This window comes from Salmo salar, chromosome ssa02 (genome assembly GCF_905237065.1).
Source record: "Salmo salar chromosome ssa02, Ssal_v3.1, whole genome shotgun sequence".
Lineage (NCBI taxonomy): Eukaryota > Metazoa > Chordata > Actinopteri > Salmoniformes > Salmonidae > Salmo > Salmo salar.
In genome coordinates, this window is record NC_059443.1 from 36,972,724 (window position 1) to 36,998,412 (window position 25,689).

The following is a 25,689-nucleotide window of genomic DNA, read 5'->3' on the forward strand; positions in this document are numbered from 1 at the left end:
AGTGATTCAGGCCTGCACTAAACACGTTGAATTGAAATTGCATTAGTAAACCAGCTACAATCATGCAGTACAGTGTACAGTCAGCAGCAAGCAGTTTAGCAGTTCCCCGGCGGGCCCCGGTGGCAATACATTTATAAAACCAAAAGCTTACCTTGACTTGGAAGAGTTACAATGTTGGATAGCCATAGCTAACATAGGATCCCTTTCTGTTGGAGTCAGGAGTTTGAGTAGGCTAAACTAACTAGCTGCATTCTACACTAGCTAAGTAAGTGAAAGTGATATACTACAAAATATAGTTAGCTCACTCTCTCTCTTGGAAGAAATTAATTTGTTCAAAACTGTTCAACTATTGTAATTTCTCTCTTTGAGTCAACTACTCAGCACATTTTTTGCTTGGTGATCACTTGGTGATGTGAATATATTTTGTATAGTTGTACTATTTATTTATTTTGAAATTCAATGAGGAGGATGGTCCTGCCCTTCCTCCTCTGAGGAGCCTCCTCTGATATACACATACACTATTCATCCCCATTACCCCAAAGTTCTGTTGCCCATAGACAACTATGTGTGGACAAAGTCTGGGTTTTCCAAAAGCTTCAATAGAATTGAGATGATCTTAGTGCGAAGATGCTTATGGGAAACCCAGCCCAGGGTGTTATGCCATGCTTTGTTGAGTTTCTTAATGTACAAGCACGTTGACATAGCCTACCTTGCTTATTCGACCTACAGTGTCCATCATTTTCAGATAGCCGACATCCAACATTGAGTAGTTTGGCTAGTTCAATTCTATCTTTGCTGTTTTGAATATTACAACTGTTTTGTGATAAAGCATACAGATTTGTTTCATCTCCGGCGACTGGGACCATCACACGTGCACGAGCGGCGCGCGCAATATGAGAGCGCGCGTGGAGGCGGTCCGGCTTCTTCAGTTTTCTGTAATCGCTTTTCGGTTGCTACCTTCAGTTAAATAGCAAGGACACGAGTGCGAGCAGACGGCTGTGTGTGTGGATATACTTTTCACCTGGGATTTTAATACTAAATACAGCATCGACAGTCAGCTGCCAGGTAATATTTATGCACGCATGTTACTGTCCTTGGTATGTGTACAGAAAGTAAGTAAATGTCCCGTGAAAGTGGCATTTTCCGATGAGGGGGTGTGGGACGTGCCTCCCTTTGTGCCTGAGCAGCTCAACGCTTTTTGTGGACACTTGAGAAACGTTGGATTCACACATTTCCAAGCCGTGCACTTGGCCCTCGCGTCGACTGGCCTTGACGAGCCCTTGATGCCTTGTCGAAGAATCTCTAAAACGTGATGTTCTCTGCATATTTTCCCGAGTTTTAAACGCTCAGGCCTCTTCATTTTAAATTCCCCATAGCAGGACATAGCACAGCGGGTGCTACTTTTCCCCTGCAGTGTTATTGATGTTTGTTATGCATTGTTTGTTTTTTTGACAGCTCTATTTGTGTCGCGGTCACATGTTATTTGTTTATTATTTTTCAGTCGAAGGGGGGAGGCTTTGAAATTGTATTGACCTATTGCTCAGCTGGGTCCGAAACAACGCCAGAAGAAAGTGATACATTGTTGTGTCTTATTTATTGAGGCCCCTAGAGTCAACATGCGCGTCCGTCTTTGATAAATGTAACTAACAATTTTCAGAATTGCTATAATTTCTCCGACGTTGCCATCGCACACCTGTTTTGCAAGTTGATACATGTCTGGCGAGTGGATACACAAATAGCGTTGATGTCCTTATCATAACACCCCCGGGAAAGATAGTGGTTAAGCACTACTAACCGTTTGTATCTTTCACCGTAACGTTAGTCCTATTCCCCAGGCTTTTATTCGAAACAATATAAACGGATATCACTGACCGTGATAGATAAAAATGACCTCACCTCATTATTATCATCAAAGCCTAAGGCAATATCTGTCTTCTGAGGCCCTTTGTAGAGGCGCAGGCCTACTGTTCTAGTGTCTCTTCAGCCCACTGAACTCAACTCCCTGATCAGTTGAGTTTAATCGGCTAGTGTCTCTTTCGATCTATGTTCCATCAATCGATGTGGTTAACTATTTAAAAGGTTCGTGAGTGGTGATATTGAATTAATTGTTTTAGATAAGACTATATTGTCAGTAGGCCTGTGACACGTTGACTCTTCAAGTCCAGGCTACTCATGACATCTTGACTGCATTGTTCTTTCATACTAGGCTATATTCCATTAAATCTCAACAGACATGTTTCTAATGCATTCCAAAAATGTGTAGGTGGTTTGTTAACACAGTAATATTGAATCTTCTTGAATGAGTTTGAGATCTTAGTAGTTTGTCATAATACTTATGAACCGCTCACTACCTTTTATTTTACAACACACAAAATAGCTTCATCACCTTGCCTTCAACACATTAACCAGCAAAGTGAAACAGACTTACATAATTACCCTGTTGTGAAAATAATTTCCTCCTGCTAGGACAATCAAGTATTCTGTTCTACTCAACCACGCAATGGAGGCAGGCAGCCACTGTTGTGTGGTTAGAGAGACGAGCCAGCAACTGGAGGGTTGCCAGTTTGTGTCTGGGGTCCGGCGGGAAGTGAGCTGGCAACCGGAGTGTTGCTGGTATGAAATCCTAGATGCCATTGCCTGCTGTTGTGCCCTTGAGGTAGGCACTTAACCCCCCCACAACTACAGCTCCCCGGGCGCCTAGTGTTGCAGCCCCACGCACCTCTCCCCCCAAAAAACTGTATGTGTGTCTTTCGGAGGGGTTGGGTTAAAAGCGGAAGTCAAATTTCAGTTGGACCTTGTGTGCAATTGACCAATACAGTCAATTGACCAAAATGCCTTGCTCAAGGGCAGAATGGCAGGTAATGGTATCTTAATCCTAACCTGCAAAACAGCACAATGACTAGTAAAATGATAGCATCCTTGGAACCCTGGCAGCCCCCCCCCCCAAAAGCCTGGGAAGGCTAACATACCACTACACCACTCATTTATTTTGCATAGAAAACCTAACGAAAGATAAAGCTGTGCTGTTTGGTGTCTGTTTCCCAGGGCCAGGATGTCCAGCGAGGTGCAGAGACCGGACGATAGCCCCAGCACCAGTGGGGGGAGCTCGGATATCGAACAACGAGAATCATCAGTCCCTCCAGAACAGGAGCGGGAACAACAAGCACAGCCCAAAAAGAAGGAGACAAAGATCTCCAGTAAAACAGCTGCCAAACTCTCAACTAGTGCCAAGAGGTAAACCTTGAATCTGGCTCAGTTTAGTGGTATTTAAGTGGGGCAGGTTTGAGCACCTTCCTGTCCTCGGGGTGGTGAGTTACACTTAGTGTACAAAACATTAAGAACACCGTCCTAATATTGAGTTGCACCCCCAGAACAGCCGCAGTTTGGAAGGGCATGGACTGTACAAGGTGTCGAAAGCATTCTACGGGGATGCTGGCCCATGTTGACTCCAATGCTTCCCACAGTTGTCAAGTTGGCTGCATGTCCTTTGGGTGGTGGACCATTCTTGATACACCTGGGAAACTGTTGGGTGTGGAAAAACCCAGCAACGTTGCAGTTCTTGATACACTCAAACCGGTGTGCCTGGCACCTACTACCATACCCCGTTCGAAGGCACTTCAAATCTTTTGTCTTGCCCATTCACCTTCTGAATGGCACACGTAGGCAATCCATGTCTCATGGCTTAAAAATCCTTCTTTAACCTGTCTCCTCCCCGTCATCTACACTGATTGAAGTGGATTTAACAAGTGACATCAATAAGGGTTCATAGCTTTCACCTGGATTTACCTGGTCAGTCTATGGCATGGACAGAGCAGGTGTTCCTAATGATTTGTACACTTAATGTATATAACGCTAACCGGTCCTATGGACATCATTATTCTAGTCACACTCACGCTATTAATATATCCATTAGATTTAATCCATACAAGATATGTAATGAAAGGTAACCTTGTTCCATCTATCGCATCATGACACTGTAAAGCATTCATCTGACAGGCAGATTACTATGATGACTATGCCCCCCCGAGTCTTTCCTGGCCGTGTGATGATAAGAGCTGACCAGGAAACACTCTGGACTTGGCCTGGTTATCCTTGGTTATAGCATTTTCATAGAGCTTTCCTTCGCTAGGTCAGGTGGCCTGAGCGCTAACGATGATGACCATACTTTCATTCATATCACATCTGTGTGGTTAGTGTTGTCACGAACAGCATTCCCACTGTCGCCCACCTAGCCTTGCCAGTGGAAACACAGATTGATGCGAGGTGATGATAGAATTATGCAACCAGCCGAGCCAGGGATTGGCTGAGGCTACAGCGCTTTTTATAACTACCCCTGATATTTGGAACATCTTCCTGATGTGTAGCACACTTATAAGACAGTCCACTGTGCTCAAATCCAGGGTTTTAGTATTACGACCGCAACGCTGGACACCACAGCTCTCTGTTGATTAAAGGTCAGTCGGTCAGTGATGGTATAATGTGTTTCCATGCTGTTTACCCCATGCCTGGTTCAACACAGATTGATGTGACATAACATTATGACTGTTATGTCACAAGTTAAATTGCACTGTTGTGCGTTTAACCATTGCATGTCATCGTGATTTGTCATCCTTTTTCTACAAAGATGTTTACATGATGTTATTAACCCTTCCCTCGCAGGTGACTGCTGCGTGGGTGAATTTGAAAGAGTTATTGAAAGATGTTGACATTTGTGCAGGCCTATTGTAATAACACACACACTCTGATAAATCATTTCAGGTTTGAACCGTTCAGGATCTGCTATTCTTTTAAACAGAGGTTGCCTCGTCACGTTTGTAATGTGCCTTATGCTGCTTCCTCATGGAAAAGTCAGTTTAACAACAGTATGGCACTGTGTGACACCATTAGAGTTGGGTGATATTTGGGGAGACCTCTTCTAAATATTGCGATATCTGATATAATAGTTTTGCACCGTTAATTACTAAATCATTCCAGACTGTAGAATTTTTGTGCTTATTTACAAAATAGTGGCATTCTTATTAAATAATCTTTTTTTTTTTTTGGCTTAGTTAATTTATTTAGACTTCATTTTAGACACATTGATACAGCCTAACTGATAAAACTGCACAGTTTTCTAGTCTTGCACATCACGATATATCGTCAATGTCAAATATCACGATATTCCATTCCAATCATATATTGGCCCAACCCTAGACATAATAAGCCTATAATGGATTGCCTTGGCATTTGGTAAATTTAGATTTGTATGATAGATTAACTCATATGACTGCAATTTGTGGTCTGGTCTACCTGTATCATCATGTTCTATGGATTTATTCATCACACTGGGGTCAAATGCATTCTGGGAGCTCTTTGTTATGCGATTAGAGATATTCATTGCCACAAAGATTAAAAGAGAGTATCATTGTTTTTCAGGATTCAGAAAGAACTTGCAGAAATTACACTTGACCCACCTCCAAACTGCAGGTAAGGAAGATTGCTCTCTACCAGCATTTATGTTTATTCACCTTGCTAATGTTATGGGCTTGGGATCTCAGGATATACTGTATTTCTGTTCGGGATTCTTGGTTCTAAGAATGAAGGATGGACTTCAGTCTTTCTAGTTTTACATAGGCGGTCAGGTATTACATATATTGCCTTACCTACCTAATCTTACTACATTTGCACACACTGTATATAGATTTTTCTATTGTGTTATTGACTGTACGTTTGTTTATCCCATGTGTAACTCTGTTGTTTGTGTCGCACTGCTTTGCTCTATCTTGGCCAGGTCGCAGTTGTAAATGACAACTTGTTCTCAAATGGCCTTCCTGGTTAAATAAAGGTGAAATAAATAAAAATATATCCTTGTTATGATAAAGATGTTTATCATGCGCGTAAGAGTGATTACACTAGCACTTGTCACAACATTTCTGTAGTTTGGTCTAATACCAAACACGATATAGGCCTACTTATCTAACCGTATAGGAAACGTACCATTTTAGATCATAGGATTTCCGTTGAAAGCCCATCTAAAAAGGGAAAAGAGAACGTGTGAATTAAAAAGAAGTTTCGATTCTCATGTGGTTCTGCTGGGGATTTTCCATAGCCAGACAATGGTTATTGTGTTCTGCTGCCTGTCCTTTGAGGCAGAGATATGGTGGCCAGCTAGCGAGTGGTAGACCGACCAAATGTGCATCAGCCGCTGAATGACAAAAGGCATCCCAGGGGGACGTTGTGCAGAGGCCTTATTAACTTAAAGAACACAAAGTGACGTTGTCATTGATTATCCCCCCGTTTCTAACAGCACAGTAATTACCTCAGTCTCAGCATTCAAAGGCAAATTACCAGAGAAAATGGAGGCCAGGAACAAGGCAAGTTTAGGCATTTATCTGCGGGAGATGGAGTTCAATAGGAGATGCTGTTGCTTTTTGCCAATTTTAGATTGGTTGTGTTCATTTTATATGCACCTGTTAAAACAACAAAGAGAGATGGCCCTGAGTGACTCATCCAGCTCTGTGTGTAGTGCTGTGCAGGAACTAATCACTTTAACTGAGTTTCATGTAACACCCTTGCTGGAAGGGTGAATATATATAGGAACCTTTTCATTCGAATTCAAAATGTAGTTACTGAAGGCTAAATTAGATATTGAGTATTGGATCTTTACTCAAGGACTTCAAATACTCTGTTTCAATGGACTTTGAAAAATGAGGTTGTCGCGTTGGAAATAATTTCGCTTGAGGCTACAGAGGCAGGGGGATTAAAGGCAGCATAATTTTTAAGTAAAATAATCAGTAACAGAAATATACGCAGCCATAAAAATAACTAGTTGCCTGGAAAACAATTAGGTGTTTTAAAGATAATCCTCTCTGTATTCCCAGGCTGCATATTCATGCTAATCCCATAACAACTAGGGCCGGGACGATACCAGTATCTCTATTTTTTCCGTACACAAAAATGAAAACACGAAGCAGACCAGACTCTTTAGTCCTTTCTAAAAACCAGCTCTATATAAAATATTGTGTGCTATAGCTTGAAAATAAATACATGTGACTGGATGACAACGTAATGTTTGTTTCCAACATCAGGGATATTTTCCTAAAGAAGTTAAATCTGCTTTGTGTTTTGTTTCCTTGCCACGATACTGGTATCTTCCCGGCCCCAATAACAACTGAAATAATATGGCTTTTATAACACATTCCAATTAATGTTCTTCCATTGTTATAGTGGTCTGATTAGGATTAAAGAATATGTATAACAGACAATTTCATTAATCCTTAAACCTCTTACATCTAGATGTTCCGCTAGCGGAACGCCTCGCCAATATCCAATGATAGGGCGTGGCGCGAATTACAAACTCCTCAAATCCAAAAACTTCAATTTTTCAAACATATGACTATTTTACACCATTTAAGACAAGACTCTCCTTTATCTAACCACATTGTCCGTTTTCAAAAAGGCTTTACAACGAAAGCAAAACATTAGATTATGTCAGGAGAGTACCCAGCCAGAAATAATCAGACACCCATTTTTCAAGCTAGCATATAATGTCACAAAAACCAAAACCACAGCTAAATGCAGCACTAACCTTTGATGATCTTCATCAGATGACACTCCTAGGACATTATATTATACAATACATGCATGTTTTGTTCAATCAAGTTCATATTTATATCAAAAACCAGCTTTTTACATTAGCATGTGACGTTCAGAACTAGCATACCCACTGAAAACTTCCGGTGAATTTACTAAATTACTCACGATAAACGTTCACAAAAAACATAACAATTATTGTAAAAATTATAGATACAGAACTCCTTTATGCAATCGCGGTGTCCAATTTTAAAATAGCTTTTTGGTGAAAGCACATTTTGCAATATTCTGAGTAGATAGCCCGGCCATCACAGGCTAGCTATTTTGACACCCACCAAGTTTGGCACTCACCAAACTCAGATTTACTATAAGAAAAATTGGATTACCTTTGCTGTTCTTCGTCAGAATGCACTCCCAGGACTTCTACTTTACACCCAATGTTGTTTTGGTTCCAAATAATCCATAGTTATATCCAAATAGCGGCGTTTTGTTCTTGCGTTCAAGACACTATCCGAAGGGTGACGCGCCGGCGCGTATCGTGCCAAAAAAATGTCAAAATATTCTATTACCGTACTTCGAAGCATGTCAAACACTGTTTAAAATAAATTTTTATGCGATAATTTTTTTTTCATTTTTTTTTTTCTCGTAAAATAGCGATAATATTCCGACCGGGAGACGTTGTTTTCGTTCAAAGACTGAAAGAAGAAAATGGTATCTTCACGTGCATGCGCGCGCCCGTGTCATTGTTCTCAGATCGACCACTTTCCAAATGCGCTACTGTTTTCCGCCCAGGGACTGCAGAGTCATCATTCCCCGTTCTGGCACCTTCTGAGAGCCTATGGGAGCCTTAGAAAATGTCACGTTACAGCAGAGATCCTCTGTTTTCGATAAAGAGGCTATAGAAGGCCAAGAAATGGTCAGAGAGGGCACTTCCTGTATAGAATCTTCTCAGGTTTTGGCCTGCCATATGAGTTCTGTTATACTCACAGACACCATTCAAACAGTTTTAGAAACTTTAGGGTGTTTTCTATCCAAATCAATTATATGCATATTCTAGTTTCTGGGCAGGAGTAATAACCAGATTAAATCGGGTACGTTTTTTTATCCGGCCGTGAAAATACTGCCCCCTATCCTAAACAGGTTAAGTCATCAATATAAGTAACAAAATACAAAAATCTGTCACTTTAAGCTAGAGATATGTTTTTTTTACATGGGCTGCGTCTCAATCCGCATTCGCATATGTTGGTCTTCCGCATCTGCAAGGTGGCCGAACTATAGCGTTCTTTGTCAGACCATGAGGCATCCCGAAAATCGGTCTTCTCACGAAGCGGTTTGATTCTATGTGTCCAAAACTAAAATATTTCCTCAGCATTCTTATACCTCCTAGATATAGGACAGATACTTAAACCTTATTCCGTATGATTCATTTTTTTAACTGTCTTTTTTGCCATTTATGAATGTGTTATACAATGTTATTTCTATGGTTTATAGTAGTAAAGGCCAAATTCAATATTTTATCAATTATTTTTTTATATATTTTTGATGCCTAAAGGGTTCCTAAAATTCTAAATCAAATAGCTAAATGATCCATGGTATGACCATCTTAAAACAATTCCATACGTTAACTTAGAACCTCCCATCCCCCCCATACACTTTTTTTTAAGTGAACGTCAATAAGGGCAAAACAATTATTTGCTTTGCATGAGAAAGAGGCTTGTCAAAGTCGTCATTTCTGCCTTACACACCGCTCACTACCGACCAGGTTAGTCCCAAAGGTTTTTCATTTCATTTCACACTGCAAATGGTGTCACTGTCTGTTGGCCCCTTCAGGAGACAGTGTGTGTTGTGTTGAAAAGATCACCTCGCTCGGCATATTACACACAGAGCCGGGGCGGCTGATTTATTTCCTCTCATCGCTCACCCCACTGAGAGGCCTGCAGTCAGACATCCCCTTTGTTCAAGCAGGGGAGAGTCTCCCAGCCTTATCATCCTGTAATAAAACATCTCTGGAGATTCGGAGACTGGCCAGCAAATTTAATCATGAGGTGATTGTGGAAGGTTGAAAGTAATGGTTGATGTGTTGTTGGCTACTGTCTAATCACTTTATAGTACTCTGCTTTATAACAGTCCTAAGCATCCATGATCTGACATTGTCTTTCATCAGCACTGTTACTAAATATTTGTTAGAAATTGCATTTGTTTCAAGCGGTTTTGAGCCTGTTGGTTCTTTTTCAGCATGTGAACACGAGGGCAATAAGATGTCATTTCCAGCACCAGTTTACTAACATTATTGTGACAGCTCTCACCTTGTCATTGTCACTCATCAAATGAGTGAAACCAAATTGGCTTTGGGCATTGGGATTATGCTAACTATCAGATATTTCAAGTATTGCTGTACAAGCAGCAATGTTTGTCATGAAACAATGAAGAGTCTGGAACAGAATAGCATTTATTCTGACTGAATGTTGCCATTGTCGTATAGCCTACTGTAGCACTGGACATGTCTCTCATGAGACCAGATGCACTCTAATTTGGATGATTTACACTGTCAGTCTTCAGCACAAATAGCTTCTGCTGGCCTCTGAATCCAAATGGCATGATGTAATGCCCTTAAAGATGACCAAACCGTGTCACTTTCTGATGATGCCAGGCCCAATGGGAAATGTCCGCACTCAGCAGGATTTATAACATGCCATTGTGTGTTGTTGACTGGTTGCTTGTTGCTATACTTATTGTCTACATGCATTCTCTGAGCCATGAGGCAAATAACCAATAATACCCACACAGACCTCCATCCCTTTTACACGATGGGATCATCTCCACTACTATGACTGAGTGACTGCTGCTTATTAGTGTTGCATTGTGGCCCTCTGGGGTTCTGTGGGAGTGACAAACTCAGAGCCATTTTTCACAGGCTTTACCAGGGGACTTCACATCTAAGAGGCCACAGCGGGGAAGTTATCAATATTCATGAGGGGGAGGGGATGTGCGCCACAGTTGCCTCTGGGAAGAAATATACTTGATCATTTGCAGCTCAACTTTCAAGAATTTCATCTCCAAGATTCGTGAGAAAAAGACTCTGGAACAGAGTCATTTGTGTAGATCGTTGATGGTTTATGACATTTGTTCTCATGCATTCCAAGTTGTACAATCACAGAGATCATGAACCTAATAAATCTTCTATCGTCTAAATAATATATCAACCTGTTCATGACCTTTTGATAATGGTTGTTTCCCAGTGGTGCAAAATACTGTATGTTTTTACAGATTAGGGTTTAATAACGGGAACCAGGATTTCCCGTTCAAACCCACTCCTATTTCCCGGGATAAATATCTGCCAGAAACTGGTAAATTATAATACATTTTTTATATGAACAGCATGATGTGAAATGGAACTGTTAAATTATACAGAGTGGCTACGGATACAGAGTTTCTGTATCTCAATTTGCCCAGGCTAAAAATACAGATATTTCTGCACATGTGCAAGATTTCTTCTTTTTTTTTACGTAGCCGAGTAATCAATTTTAGTATAAGGCGGTAACTTAACAATGTGGAAAATGTGAAGGGGTCTGAATAGTTTCCGAATGCACTGTATAGCCTACGTGGTGAGATTATTATGGACAAAGGGGGCAGATTATTTTGATTTGTCAAACTGCAGACAAGCATTGATCATCATGTCACCAGAATAAGACCCTAAATATACTGCTCAAAAAAATAAAGGGAACACTTAAACAACACAATGTAACTCCAAGTCAATCACACTTCTATGAAATCAAACTGTCCACTTAGGAAGCAACACTGATTGACAATAAAATTCACATGCTGTTGTGCAAATGGAGGAGACAACAGGTGGAAATTATAGGCAATTAGCAAGACACCCCCAATAAAGGAGTGGTTCTGCAGGTGGGGACCACAGACCACTTCTCAGTTCCTATGCTTCCTGGCTGATGTTTTGGTCACTTTTGAATGCTGGCGGTGCTTTCACTCTAGTGGTAGCATGAGACGGAGTCTACAACCCACACAAGTGGCTCAGGTAGTGCAGCTCATCCAGGATGGCACATCAATGCGAGCTGTGGCAAGAAGGTTTGCAGTGTCTGTCAGCGTAGTGTCCAGAGCATGGAGGCGCTACCAGGAGACAGGCCAGTACATCAGGAGACATGGAGGAGGCCGTAAGGAGGGCAACAACCCAGCAGCAGGACCGCTACCACCGCCTTTGTGCAAGGAGGAGCAGGAGAAGCACTGCCAGAGCCTTGCAAAATGACCTCCAGCAGGCCACAAATGTGCATGTGTCTGCTCAAACGGTCAGAAACAGACTCCATAAGGGTGGTATGAGGGCCCGACGTCCACAGGTGGGGGTTGTGCTTACAGCCCAACACCGTGCAGGACGTTTGGAATTTGCCAGAGAACACCAAGATTGGCAAATTCGCCACTGGCGCCCTGTGCTCTTCACAGATGAAAGCAGGTTCACACTGAGCACATGTGACAGTCTGGAGACGCCGTGGAGAACGTTCTGCTGCCTGCAACATCCTCCAGCATGACCGGTTTGGCAGTGGGTCAGTCATGGTGTGGGGTGGCATTTCTTTGGGGGGCCGCACAGCCCTCCATGTGCTCGCCAGAGGTAGCCTGACTGCCATTAGGTACCGAGATGAGATCCTCAGACCCCTTGTGAGACCATATGCTGGTGCGGTTGGCCCTGGGTTCCTCCTAATGCAAGATAATGCTAGACCTCATGTGGCTGGAGTGGGTCAGCAGTTCCTGCAAGAGGAAGGCATTGATGCTATGGACTGGCCCGCCCGTTCCCCAGACCTGAATCCAATTGAGCACATCTGGGACATCATGTCTCATTCCATCCACCAATGCCACGTTGCACCACAGACTGTCCAGGAGTTGGTGGATGCTTTAGTCCAGGTCTGGGAGGAGATCCCTCAGGAGACCATCCGCCACATTTACATTTGTCATTTAGCAGACACTCTTATCCAGAGCGACTTACAGTAGTGAATGCATACATTTCATTTCATGCATTTTTTTTGTATTTTTATCAAAAGCTTTCAAATGAAACAAGCAATTTTACACACGGTAAAAAGTAGTTATCTTGACAATACTGCGTTCCAAAAGAGTAGCAGATTTTAACATTAAACATGTTTGGCTTTACCTTAGGCATCCCTCTCAAGCCCTGTACACTGAGAAGGGACAATAGCAGATAAGGTCAGCTCTAGCAGAGATACAGTGAGCTCAAAGTATTGGGACAGTGTGTTTTGTTTTGGCTATGTACTCCAGCACTTTCGATGCAGACGGTCAGCTTTAATTTGAAGGTATTTTCATCCATATGAGCCGTTTAGAAATGACAGCACTTTTTGTACATGGACTCTTCATTCTCTTCTTCTTCGCCACCTCATCAGGAGCATGCCCAGGCGTTGTAGGGAGGTCATACAGGCACGTGGAGGCCACACACACTACTGAGCCTCATTTTGACTTGTTTTAAGGACATTACATCAAAGTTGGATCAGCCTGTAGTGTGGTTTTCCACTTTAATTTTGAGTGTGACTCCAAATCAAGACCGCCATGGGTTGATAAATTGGATTTCCAGTGATTATTTTGGTGTGATTTTGTTGTCAGCACATTCAACTATGTAAAGAAAAAAGTATTTAATAAGATTGTCTTTCATTCAGATCTAGGATGTGTTGTTTAAGTGTTCCCTTTATTTTTTTGAGCAGTGTATTTATTGGAAAGGATCATCAAGCTCATCACCTTACACTTTCACCACCCTGTGAAGTTCATCATAACTTATTTAATCAACCATCTCTAGTCTAATAAATTGCATGCTTTCCCGACGCGTCGTAATGGGAGAACCACACGTCATCGCGTTGCTCCAAGTTTACGTCGATATGATCAAATCAAATTTATTTATATAGCCCTTCTTACATCAGCTGATATCTCAAAGTGCTGTATAGAAACCCAGCCTAAAACCCCAAACAGCAAGCAATGCAGGTGTAGAAGCACGGTGGCTAGGAAAAACTCCCTAGAAAGGCCAGAACCTAGGAAGAAACCTAGAGAGGAACCAGGCTATGAGGGGTGGCCAGTCCTCTTCTGGCTGTGCCGGGTGGAGATTATAACAGCACATGGCCTAGATGTTCAAATGTTCATAAATGACCAGCATGGTCAAATAATAATAATCATAGTAGTTGTCGAGGGTGCAACAAGTCAGTAACACAAGAGTAACCATATGATGGTTATTATATCAATATTTGAGCATAAAAGCATTTCCAACTACATTTGCCGCGTATTTGGTTTTTCTTATAAATGTCATGACTTTTTTGGGGGGGATGTACAAAAAGTGCTGTAATTTCTAAATTGTTCACCCGATATGAATTAAAATACCCTCAAATTAAAGCTGACAGTGCACTTCATAGGCATTGTATAATTGTAATTCCAAATCGAAAGTGCTGGAGTAATGAGCCAAAGCAAAACAAAATGTCACTGTTCCAATACTTTTGGAGATCACTGTACATACAGCTCTGGAAAAAATTAAGATACCACTGCAAATTTTTCTTAAATCAGCATCTCTACATGTATGGCTTCCATTCCAGTGTCTGTTTAATTCCAACACAGGTCAAGCAGAAGACATCGGTGCTTGCCTACGGAGCTGTGAGGGGAACGGCACCTCCGTACCTTCAGGCTCTGATCAGTCCTACACCCAAAGAAGGGCACTGCGTTCATCCACCTCTGGCCTGCTCGCCTCCCTACCTCTGCGGAAGCACAGTTCCCGCTCAGCCCAGTCAAAACTGTTCGCTGCTCTGGCACCCCAATGGTGGAACAAGCTCCCTCACGACGCCAGGACAGCGGAGTCAATCACCACCTTCCGGAGACACCTGAAACCCCACCTCTTTAAGGAATACCTGGGATAGGATAAAGTAATCCTTCTAACCCCCCCCAAAAAAAGATAAAGATGTACTATTGTAAAGTGGTTGTTCCACTGGATATCATAAGGTGAATGCACCAATTTGTAAGTCGCTCTGGATAAGAGCGTCTGCTAAATGACGTAAATGTAATCGGGGACAACAAAGCTACAAACCGGCAGAGGGCGAAAACGACTCTCCACTGACCGGGACGACCGCCAACTCATTCGAATGTCACTCAACAACCGTAGGATGACATCAAGTGACCTACAAAAAGAATGGCAAACAGCAGCTGGGGTGAAGTGCACGGCGAGGACGGTTCGAAACAGGCTCCTATGGGCAGGGCTGAAGTCATGCAAAGATAGAAAAATCCCTTCATCAATGAGAAGCAAAGAAGAGCCAGGGTGAGGTTTGCAAAAGACCATAAGGATTGGACCGTAGAGGACTGGTAAGGTCATCTTCCCTGATGAGTCCAATTTTCAGCTTTGCCCAACACCTGTTCGTCTACTGGTTAGACAGAGACCTAGAGAGGCCTACAAGCCACAGTGTCTCGCACCCACTGTGAAATTTGGTGGAGGATCGTGATGATCTAGGGGTGCTTCAGCAAAGCTGGAATTGGGCAGATTTGTGTGTGTGAAGGACGCATGAATCAAGCCACGTACAAGGATGTCCTGGAAGAAAACTTGCTTCCTTCTGCTCTGACAATGTTCCCAAACTCTGAGGATTGTTTTTTCCAGCAGGACAATGCTCCATGCCACACAGCCAGGTCAATCAAGGTGTGGCTGGAGAACCACTAGATCAAGACCCTGTCATGGCCAGCCCAACAGTCACCCAACATCAATGTGAAAGACTGGTGGAGAACATGCCAAGACGCATGAAAGCTGTGATTGAAAATCAGGGTTATTCCACAAAATATTGATATCTGAACTCTTCCTAAGTTAAAACATTAGTATTGTTTAAAAATGAATATGAACTTATTTTCTTCGCATTAATTGAGGTCTGACAACACTGCATTTAAAAAAATAGTTTGACCAGTTGTAATTTTCTGCAAATAAATGCTCTAAATGACAATATTTTTATTTGGAATTTGGGAGAAATGTTGTCAGTAGTTTATAGAATAAAACAAAAATGTTCATTTTACCTAAACGCATGCCTATAAATAGCAAAACCAGAGAAACTGATAATTTTGCAGTGGTCACTTTTAATTTTTTCCAGAGCTGTATATGGATGTCCTAGCAAACCTCTTTCAGGTAATACATTCAATGCAGTATTAGCTCTCCAATGGCCTCCCTCCTTAGCTCTTATGGAGCCCCAGGAAAAGCTAGACTAGAATAGCTTGTTGGAAATTTTTTTGGTGCAGTTCTTTATACTAGTAGACTATTCGAAGACGGATGCAGCCTTGCTATTTTTTGCTGAATGTTAAATACAGCAGACAAAATAACTTGTGGGGAGTTTGAAAGGAGAAAGAGAACTCGTGATGGCGATAGGCTATAGCAGTTATTTCTTCAGACCATAACCATTCTATGTTTGTGAAGAGAAGCGAACGCCGTCTGCATCTTAGACATTATTCAAGCATGATGAAGATGAGAACAAAGCGTATTTCATTTAACTTTTGAGAGCAAGGAAGGAATAAAGCAGCAATTGAGAGCGAAAGAGAAAGTAATACGCACGTCTCACAACATTAGGGGAAATGTTGGCAATGCGTCAGGCTACTAATTATCAGTGCTTGACTTGGGCAGTCCGGAGCGCCGTACCGGCACCTATCATTTTTAGGGAATTGCATACCAGCTCCTCTATAAAACAAAGTATCCTATCGCTGGCCCAGATTCACACATCGAGGCAAAAAAAGTTAATCAAAGTGGAATGAAGACTGGGTCTACATTGAATAGCAATGGAGAGTGGGCATTCATTTCTGATTCTGCTCGGTTCAAGTTTATTTGCTGTTAGTCTGTGAATCGCTGCGTGACAGTAGGCTATTTGAGATTGCGCAGATTTGAAAATGCGCATGTGCTGCTCCAAGTTGTCAAATTAGGTCAAAAATGTGTTTCATCCTTTTTGTTCATGTAATTCATCAAGGAACGCTTTTAAATTTTATTAATCACTCACTTAAAAATCTACATATCAACCATCATCGGAATGACCCTTCAGTGCGTGTCTGCGAGTGGGCCGTTGCCCAAGGGGAGAGAGAGTGACATTTCAGCAGCAGGTATAAAATGACAGGCAACAGGCTGACTAGATAACTTGTAGTCGTTATGTTTGAATTGGCTATCTCACTAGTTAACTAAGCTTTAATGTCATTGTTGCCTTTCCACCGGCACTTTGGATAGCCTAAAATAAATCTGCTGAAATTCCCCTCTATTAAATAAGATGGTATGCCCCTCTATTAGACAATAGCCATGTAATTGTGACAAATAATGTGCCTCGATCTCCCCTGAAACATGAATATTTTAGCTTTGAATGAGCCTACCTTATCCATTTCATTAATTGAATTAGGGAATCATTTTATAAAGACAAAGGTATTGGTTTGAAATGTTGCAATTGTGGCAACCATCCTCCAGGATAGCTACTGGGTGTGCAGGCTTTTGTTCAAGCCCTGGCCTAACCACGTTGTAGCTTAAACATCGACTGCTCAACATGATCTTGATAAGCAGACTTGGGTGTTTCAGGGCTGAATCAAAAGCCAAGCCTGCACATCCAGGAGCTCTCCAGATGAAAGGTTGACTACATGTTGACAACCTGACTGACGGGTACCTTGATCAAGGGCACTATGGCAGGAGATGGTAGGTCTACATGGGATCAGACACAGCAGCCTTCCAGTCAACAATGCTTACTTTTTCATGTAGGCTATAATAATGGCAATTTGGTTAAAAGTGTATAAACCCTTAATGGAATAATCAGAGGTCTCAATAGCATAATGTCATTTGTGAATTTCGGTGAAAATAGTCTAATGGACCGACTTGGGAAAAGACCGCTCCTGCATTCTTTCATCCCAAGTCAAGCACGGCTAATTATACAAATTGTAAATGGACCCTAATTATATTTCAAAATCAAATTGGTGTTAGTGGTGGCAGAGTTGGTGTTAGTGGTGGTGACCAACCCTCTGCCTGAACAGAGCGCTACTGGGTCTGGGTGTGCAGGGTTTTGATTGACATCTGATTCAACTAGGTTTTAGTGTAAAACTGGGATGTCCTGATGGCCAAACATCCATGATCAATTTCCCTATCATAATGTCTGGGATTGGTATTTACAATGTGGGGGGGGTGTGTTTGGGTGGTTTAGTGATAAACTGATGGCCAACATCCATGGTATTACAACATAAACATATCGCTGATCAGTTTCACTATCATAATCTGTCTGGGATGGGATTTGTTTTATTTGGGGGTTTCTGCGTGCATGTTTTCCACCAGCATTGCGTGTTCTCTCACAGCTTCATGGTTTGAACGGGGTGTGTAATTCCAGTCCATATAATACAGTACAGTAATACAATCCACACTCAAAAAGATTACTGTCGCTTGTTTCATTTATTTACCCAAGAGAGCATACATATATGGGCTTTAATATTTTTCCGTCTTGCGTAATGTGCGATAGCCTATCATATGTACACCTATTGGATAACGTCACAATAATTGGTGCTTTTTGGTGTTTGGGCTCTTAAAATGTGTTTAATGTAGGGCTCATAATCTGGCTCAGGTAGCATCAGGCTTGGATTTTCATCCCGATCAAAGCTTTAATCAAATCCAGACGTATTTATATGCTTTAGAATGACACTTCCGGTTTTGGCAAGAAATACCAGGTTACTCGGGAGGAAAGGGATTTATTCTTGGGATGGAACATTTTGTAAAATACAGGGAAAATATTAAACCCTGATCAAATTAAGATCCTGTATTTGTACTAGTCTTTTGTTGCTGAGAATTGATTTACACAAACAAACACATGGCTATATTAACATTATTGCACTTTTCATGTAGCCTACTTTTGACCAGCTAATAGCCTAACCACCCATCAAGCAACATTATGGACTACATGTTCAAATCCTGTTGCAGCAGGATTATTTTGCTGTGACAATGTAGGTCAAACTGAGATCCTACACCTGTACACGATTTCAAGTGTTTCACCTCATATGCTATTGATAAAACTGAGCTAGTGTAGCATCTGTTGAACTAGGCATGTTCTAATGAACAGTCTGTCAGTCGTTTTGCAGAGAGAGTTGAGTGGAAAAGAAATGAGCTGTGAGTGACTGAAGGTAACATGCTTTGTTCTAGACCTCAGACACCATCTCACTTTAATTTATCATTATTGCCCTCCACCAAGGCACTTATTTGAAAGCTAACACAGCCTGTCTTGATTCATGCGTGTCATTGGATTCTCAATGTCCTCGTTTGTGCAGCACTTCCCATAAACATTTGTCCCAAATGTTAATGTGTTCTATGGGAAACCAAGTGTGACACATCACGTGGCCACTCTATGGTGAAGTCTAGCCATTACACAGTTGGTTCACAGAAGCCGTTTAGGCCATTGAGACTGACAGGATGGTAATCCACAGCTAACGCAAGCAAACAGTCAAATCTTGACAAAGGAACAAATAACTCCAAAGTAAACAGTTGCTCTTGATTCCATTACCATTTTGGCAGGGATACCATCTCAAAGCTTAATAGGTTCCTCTTATAAATAATAGACCGTTCCAAGAGGATTAGACTTCATTTTACCATCTCAGTTATTTATAGTGTACAGACAAAAATTTACAATTTGTTCATCATAATCAACTGAGATTTCTCGTGGTGACAACTTGTAAATGGAGTGTCATTATCAGATGAGTTATATCCTGAGAGCCTATATGAATGAATTCTGCGATGTCGGCACAAGTGTGGCCTAGGCCTAAAATATTCAATCAGCTGGACAAACTTTTTTTAATGAGGCAATACAGGATACCGATAGGGCTGTGACGGATGGAATTTTGGATACAGGTAATTGGCCAGCCACATGACCGCAGTCTCCGTAATAACCGTTTGAATAGCAAAACAAATTAAATGTATATATTTTTTGGGGGGGAGCACATTTTCTCCTTTCCTCCGCTCCGGACAGCATGTGCTGCCATAGAAATAGAATGGACGTCCCCATTCAAGTCAATGATCGCATAATGGGTGGACTGGCGGCCATTGCAAGTGTACCCCTAGGCAGGGGCGAAAATCTGATATCAACTTTGGAGGGGACAATTACATGACATTTTCTCAAGAGCAATTCCTGAGGGGGACACCAAAAGTAGTGCTGTAACACATAGCCTACATTGTAATATGGTAAATGTATATTGAGGAACCAAAGAAATAAGGTGTTTGCTGTACTCCTAACTACCGGTACCCAAAACTACACAACTAATCACAACAGCAATACCATTGCCTTTAACAAATCTTAGTTCAGTCACCAGTTTAAGTTGAGAGTGGGGGTATCCATGGCATTTTCGAATTATGTTCCTATTTTACAAGTAAAAAAAATTGAGAACCTTTCATAATATTGCCAAACAAAGACTCAACAAACTTACCTGAGACTCCCTGTCTCTGCCAGTCTGTCCCTGCATATCTGTCCCCAACTCTGCTGTCTGTGTGCCATCTGTTGCCTGCTCTGCCTAATGACATCATTGTGAAACATTTCCATTAGAATTTAATTTCTTTCTTATGAACATTTTATGAAAATTTTATCAACTAGTCTTTGAGATATTAGGCTATTAGGGTTCTTACTTTGCGTTTTGGTGTACTGAAAAATACTCTCATGTCTGTCTTTTTTTTCCTACCATTTTTCTACCTGGCTGGTTGGCTGGCTGGCTGGCTGACTAACACACACACACACAGTGTGTAGGTTATTTACAGTAGGAGATGGGCTTCTATCATCTTATCTCATCATTCTATTTGGGCTTCGATCTAAAAGGTAGCTAGCAAATGTGAAACGGATTAAAATGACAAGTTGACAGCTGTATGAGTTCACCATTTACACAACATATGCTGCAACCTTTTGTAATTTTAATAGTTTGTTTCATATTGGCTGGCTTCCAACAATAGCTGAATTTGCAAAGCTAGCGAGCACCAATTCAGTTTCAGTGGTGTTTGCTATAATCTTTGCTACCCGGGTTAAATAAAGGTGAAATAAAAAAAATAAAAAAAGTTCCCTTGCGACAATTTAGCTTTTGCAACGAGACCATTAAATATATTTAAGACAATGGTAGAAGAGAGTGTAGTTCTGTTCAGTTTGGACTTCAGTTTATCGCTAACCTTATCACAGGGACTTTGAAGCACTAACTTGCATCATCTGCATGCTGATCTTGGAATAAATTGACAATAGCAAAGATTCCATCTTTGACGACGCCACATAAATGGAATAGGTACTAGCTAGCTTAATAGTTCATATTTGCGCGCTAGCTCTGCATATTCAGATAGTGTGTGTGCGCGATTGACTGGATTAACCTCAAGTCAGTTACGTGCATTGAGTGCCTTTCAGACAGTAGACAAGACCCCTCTGTTACCTTGCCAACTAAGGAACTGGCAGTGGATCAAACCATTGAGGCAAAGGGTGGGGGGGGTCGCAATCTTTTGAAACTTAAAAATGCGCTATTATGTGTCTATAATCAGCACAATTGCTTTCATTGCGTATTATTAATATTATTTAAATTACATAGTTATGTTTCAGTGATATATTGGGCGGGACGAATCATATTTTTCCCTGGATGGGGGGGTCGTGTCCCCCCCGGGATTTCCGCCCCTGCCCCTAGGGTAAAAGCAGGAAGTGTACACATTGGGGATGTTAGTCGGTTAGTTGCCGAAAATACATTTGACCCGTCATGCGTATTGTTCTATAGGGTAATTTGCATAATTTTGTGGAATCCAATTGGTGCGTGTGTGTTTTCGTAAGTTGTCATGCATTTTGTTTATCACATGCGCACAGCATACAGAGCCTAGTTTGAGGAGCAGAATAGTCCACCACCTGTCAGACAGCGGGAGAGTTGCTCCTCAAAACGCCTGTAGGCTACTGGAGTGAAACCTGGTTTTGTAAGCGCAGTCATTGCGCAAAAAAATAACAATTCTAAATGAAATCGTGTGATAACTTTGGTGGCCACGATTCATTAAAAATGAGCTATTTTTATTTCTCAATCTCAAATCGTAAAGCGCGTCCTCCCATTCGCCACCACTTTACCGTGTGAGCTTGAAGCGGTATAATTGTTTGAAACCTGAACGTTTTACTTTACTTCAAATAATGAGGCATGTCTTACATTTTTACATTTACATTTTAGTCATTTAGCAGACGCTCTTATCCAGAGCGACTTACACCTTGCTTCAAAGTAGCTCAGCTAAAATCAAGCCATAGAAACGTGGAGGCAATCATTTTATATACTTCCTCATGCCATTAACCAGCATTTATCTCTTGTTCTATTGGTTTTCATATCAACTCTCTATCGTTGTCCAGAAGCCAAAGGCACAATCCTAGTCATTTTAGCAACCCATCATAGTTGCTATTAGATTCCCCCTCCTAAATTTCTAACTGAGATTTTAATCTCTGTCACATATGGAACTGCTCGCATTAGGTGCACAGTTTTAGAACTGTTTTCCGCGAATGTTTGAAAATGTGTTTTATTAACGGCTTCATTACATAACTTGCATGTTCAATAATAGGCTATAGCCTTTTGACTGTAGGACGATAGGCTTGCAATTGTTTCATGTTTCCATGCGCTTAATGAAAAATGTCCGGTCCTTGTACCGTGTTCTATACAAACATGAATAGAATGGGCTGGCAATTTGACCTGGAAACTCATGGGTACAATCGCAATGGCTGTCTGGTATTGTGATGCAATAATTTCCATAGTAATGTAGAATGTTCATTCAAATTATGTTAACTGATGAGGCTCATGCAACGTAATGTATTTTTAGTTCTCTCAGTTGAGTTAAAATCAGTAAATCACAGCCCATATTGATGGATACTTGGGATTCAAATTTCGGCCGACTAACTGACCCTAAACCGGTCAACAAACGGGTACATTTTTTCATAAACAGTAAAATGACTTGACCAACAGAAAATATTATCAGAGATCTGTATACAATGACGAGATGCTTATGTTTCCGCCCTAACAATGGCAGTCGTCCCAAGACGGGAAGGCAGGCGACAAGCAAATAAGCCCATAGAAACGCATTGGATTTATTTTGGACAGATCTGGGTGAGTGTAAAACCTCTCACTTCGCCTCTTCCTCTCTGATACAGATCTCTGATAATATTTTCTGTTGGTCAAGTCATTTTACTGTTTTATGAAAAAATGTACCCGTTTGTTGCCGGTTTAGGGTCAGTTAGTCGGCCGAAATTTGAATCCCAAGTATCCATCGATATGGGCTGTGATTTACTGATTTTAACTCAACTGAGAGAACTAAAAATACATTACGTTGCATGAGCCTCATCAGTTAACATAATTTGAATGAACATTCTACATTACTATGGAAATTATTGCATCACAATACCAGACAGCCATTGCGATTGTACCCATGAGTTTACCAGTCAAATTGCCAGCCCATTCTATTCAGTTTGTATAGAACACGGTTTGATACACGTCAAATAAGCTTGTTGACCAATCGGGACCCGAATATGACTGCACGTGACGTAATAATTTAACACGTTCATTAATTTGACGTAGTTATTACACATTGATTACACAATCACTCGTATTTCATATGTCACATCGATTCACCGATACGTATGCTAGGATGCTGGTAAAGTTTTGTCTGGCGCCGCTGGTAAGAGCACAGACATGCTTCCCCAAGCTCTGGACAGTGCTGGTCGTAAAAAGGCTAGCAATCTAATGGATGCAAACAAGTTCTTCCCCCAAAACATAGCAAAACGACATCTGTTTCAGTGGCTATAGTTAGCTAGCTAACTATTTAGCTAAGTGTCATCATCTAAAATACCCCAAATTTATAAGACAGTTCTTATTTTATTAATGGTGGTCGGACCCACCTATGTGAAGCCAGCCACAATAGTGGAATTTGCAGTTAGCCTTCAAAATAAGTCTCAATGAAAGTCATGCAAATAATACAAGTAGTGGAATCATGCCATAATTAAATAGATCATGCTAAACGAGGTTGGAATGTTATTATATAAATTCAACAAAATATAATAATTTGTTACATTTACAAAAATCTGTTTAAATCACACTGGATGTATTATACTTTAGAATTGCATTGGGGCATACTTATTTCACTGTACAGCCTTACCTATGGATTGTGGATCAATGACATGGGGTATCAGTCTACTCAGTGACACCCAGAGAACATTAGCGTCATAGCTCTTATTGCGGGACTCTGAAACCACTGTGAATTGAGCCACATTTATTGTACCAGTCAACCTACTATGTGTATTGTATGTTGATTTGTGTATGAACATTTTTCCTAATAAAATAGAGATTTATGACATACTCTCACGTATTGTGGAATCAGTGTAGTAAAATAATGTCAAACTTTGAAATTGCAATGGTTGTATGCAATTTGAGGCCAAGATATAGTTTTACATCAGTCCAGAACACTTCACTATATAAACAATGACAGAATAAATGTTCAATAGATTCAGTTTCTAGTTCACAAAAACTGCATTCACTGGTAACATCAGGTATATATTTAGAAATCAAGCTATTACACGGATAGAATCTATGGATAATCTTAAAGGAGATCTCCTTTACTTTATTGGTCACCATTCATTTGTGTGGAGTGAGCCAAGCACGGCGCCAGTTTACATCAAACGATGAAGCCCAACAAAATATCGCAGAGTTAATAGACTTCCTGTAGAAAATATCCCTTAATAAACGATTGTTGAATTTCATATCTAGTAGACCTATGCCGTTCACATGGATATCGCTTACAATCGGAGATATTCCAAAATATGCATTATTCTGAAGTAAAGTTGTTATCCCACTAGGTATAGATTTAATAACAGTGTCATATTCCTTGCTTGAAACCTCAAAGTTGTATCTTTCCATAAATTCTCTCCGCGTAAATAGATTACCACTAATATTAACTAATTGGCTGACAAGGACAATGTTTTTCAAGAACCATTTATGGTAAAATAACTTCTTGTTTCTATGTAATATCAACCCATTGTTCCATATAAAACATTTATGAGGTGAAAAGTTGTTTATACAACAAAGCCCAGCACATTAAAGTCTGCTTGTGAAAAACCGCCAGTTTCACAGGAAGTTTACCCACAATATATGGACATTGTAGTAAAAAATTAAGCCCTCCGAACTTCTGAAAAACAAAATGAGGTATAATATTCCAGAATCTGAGGATTTTGTATGTACCTTTTAATCCAGTTGACCTTTGATATCTGATTGAAGAGTGAAATCTAAGACATTTAGACCGCCATCACAAACCCTGTTGGTGATAACATCTCTTTTTATCTTATGTGGCTTGTCTTTCCATATGAAGTTGTACAATGCCCTATCTAAGGTACAGCAAGTGGATTTGAGAATGTCAATAGATGAAAAAAGAGAGCCCCTCAGCTTTGGATAAAAGCACCCTTCCTTGAAGACTTAAATCCCTCCCTAAACATGAGGATACTTTTTTTTTGACAGATTCAGTTACAGGGTTCAAATTAAGAACATTCACAGCCTTAAGATTTTTGGTGATCTTTACACCAAGCTAGGTTACAGTATCTTTTTCAGAGATGTTACAATCTGCTGGATTGTACGTGCACGTGCAAATTCAGCACACACAACATTCTATAATAGTATTGTGTTATTTGACGTGTCAAATGAAAAGCTTATTTGATGCGTCAAATAATAGTGTTTTGACGTGTATCTTTTTTTACACGCAAAGACCCAAACAGCATTCCATATGTTTGAGGAAAGGGCAACAAAGTTTTGTCACGTCGCCTAAATTCACTATAATAGGCAAGGCCTAATATGTAGACTCGCATACAAATGGTGGATTAATGACCATTAGTGTAAAGTACCTAAGTAGCCCTCAATCTCACACAAATTAATGAACCCACCAGGTACAACCCCAAAGCCGCAAACACTGGCACCCTCATAGATATCATCCTAACCAACATGCCCTCTAAATACACCTCTGCTGTTTTCAACCAAGATCTCAGCGATCACTGCCTCATTGCCTGCACCCGTAATGGGTCAGCGGTCAAACGACCTCCACTCATCACCTTCAAACGCTCCCTGAAACATTTCAACGAGCAAGCCTTTCTAATC

The 25,689-nt window shown here is 40.9% G+C and overlaps 1 protein-coding gene across 2 annotated transcripts in view; it reads left to right on the forward strand.

Moving 5' to 3' along the window:
• The first annotated feature begins 907 nt into the window (after positions 1 to 907).
• LOC106582102 (ubiquitin-conjugating enzyme E2 E2) overlaps positions 908 to 25,689 on the forward strand; it is a 38,260-nt gene continuing 13,478 nt past the window's right edge. The window contains exons 1-3 of one of the 2 annotated variants that reach the window (XM_014164849.2): positions 908 to 1,065; positions 3,046 to 3,234; positions 5,416 to 5,466. In XM_014164849.2, coding sequence (XP_014020324.1) covers positions 3,053 to 3,234; positions 5,416 to 5,466 — 233 coding nt within the window. In that variant the 5' untranslated portion in view covers positions 908 to 1,065; positions 3,046 to 3,052. Of the gene's footprint in view, positions 1,066 to 2,612; positions 2,657 to 3,045; positions 3,235 to 5,415; positions 5,467 to 25,689 lie in introns of those variants that run through there. The other variant, XM_045703317.1, reaches the window with a different exon arrangement.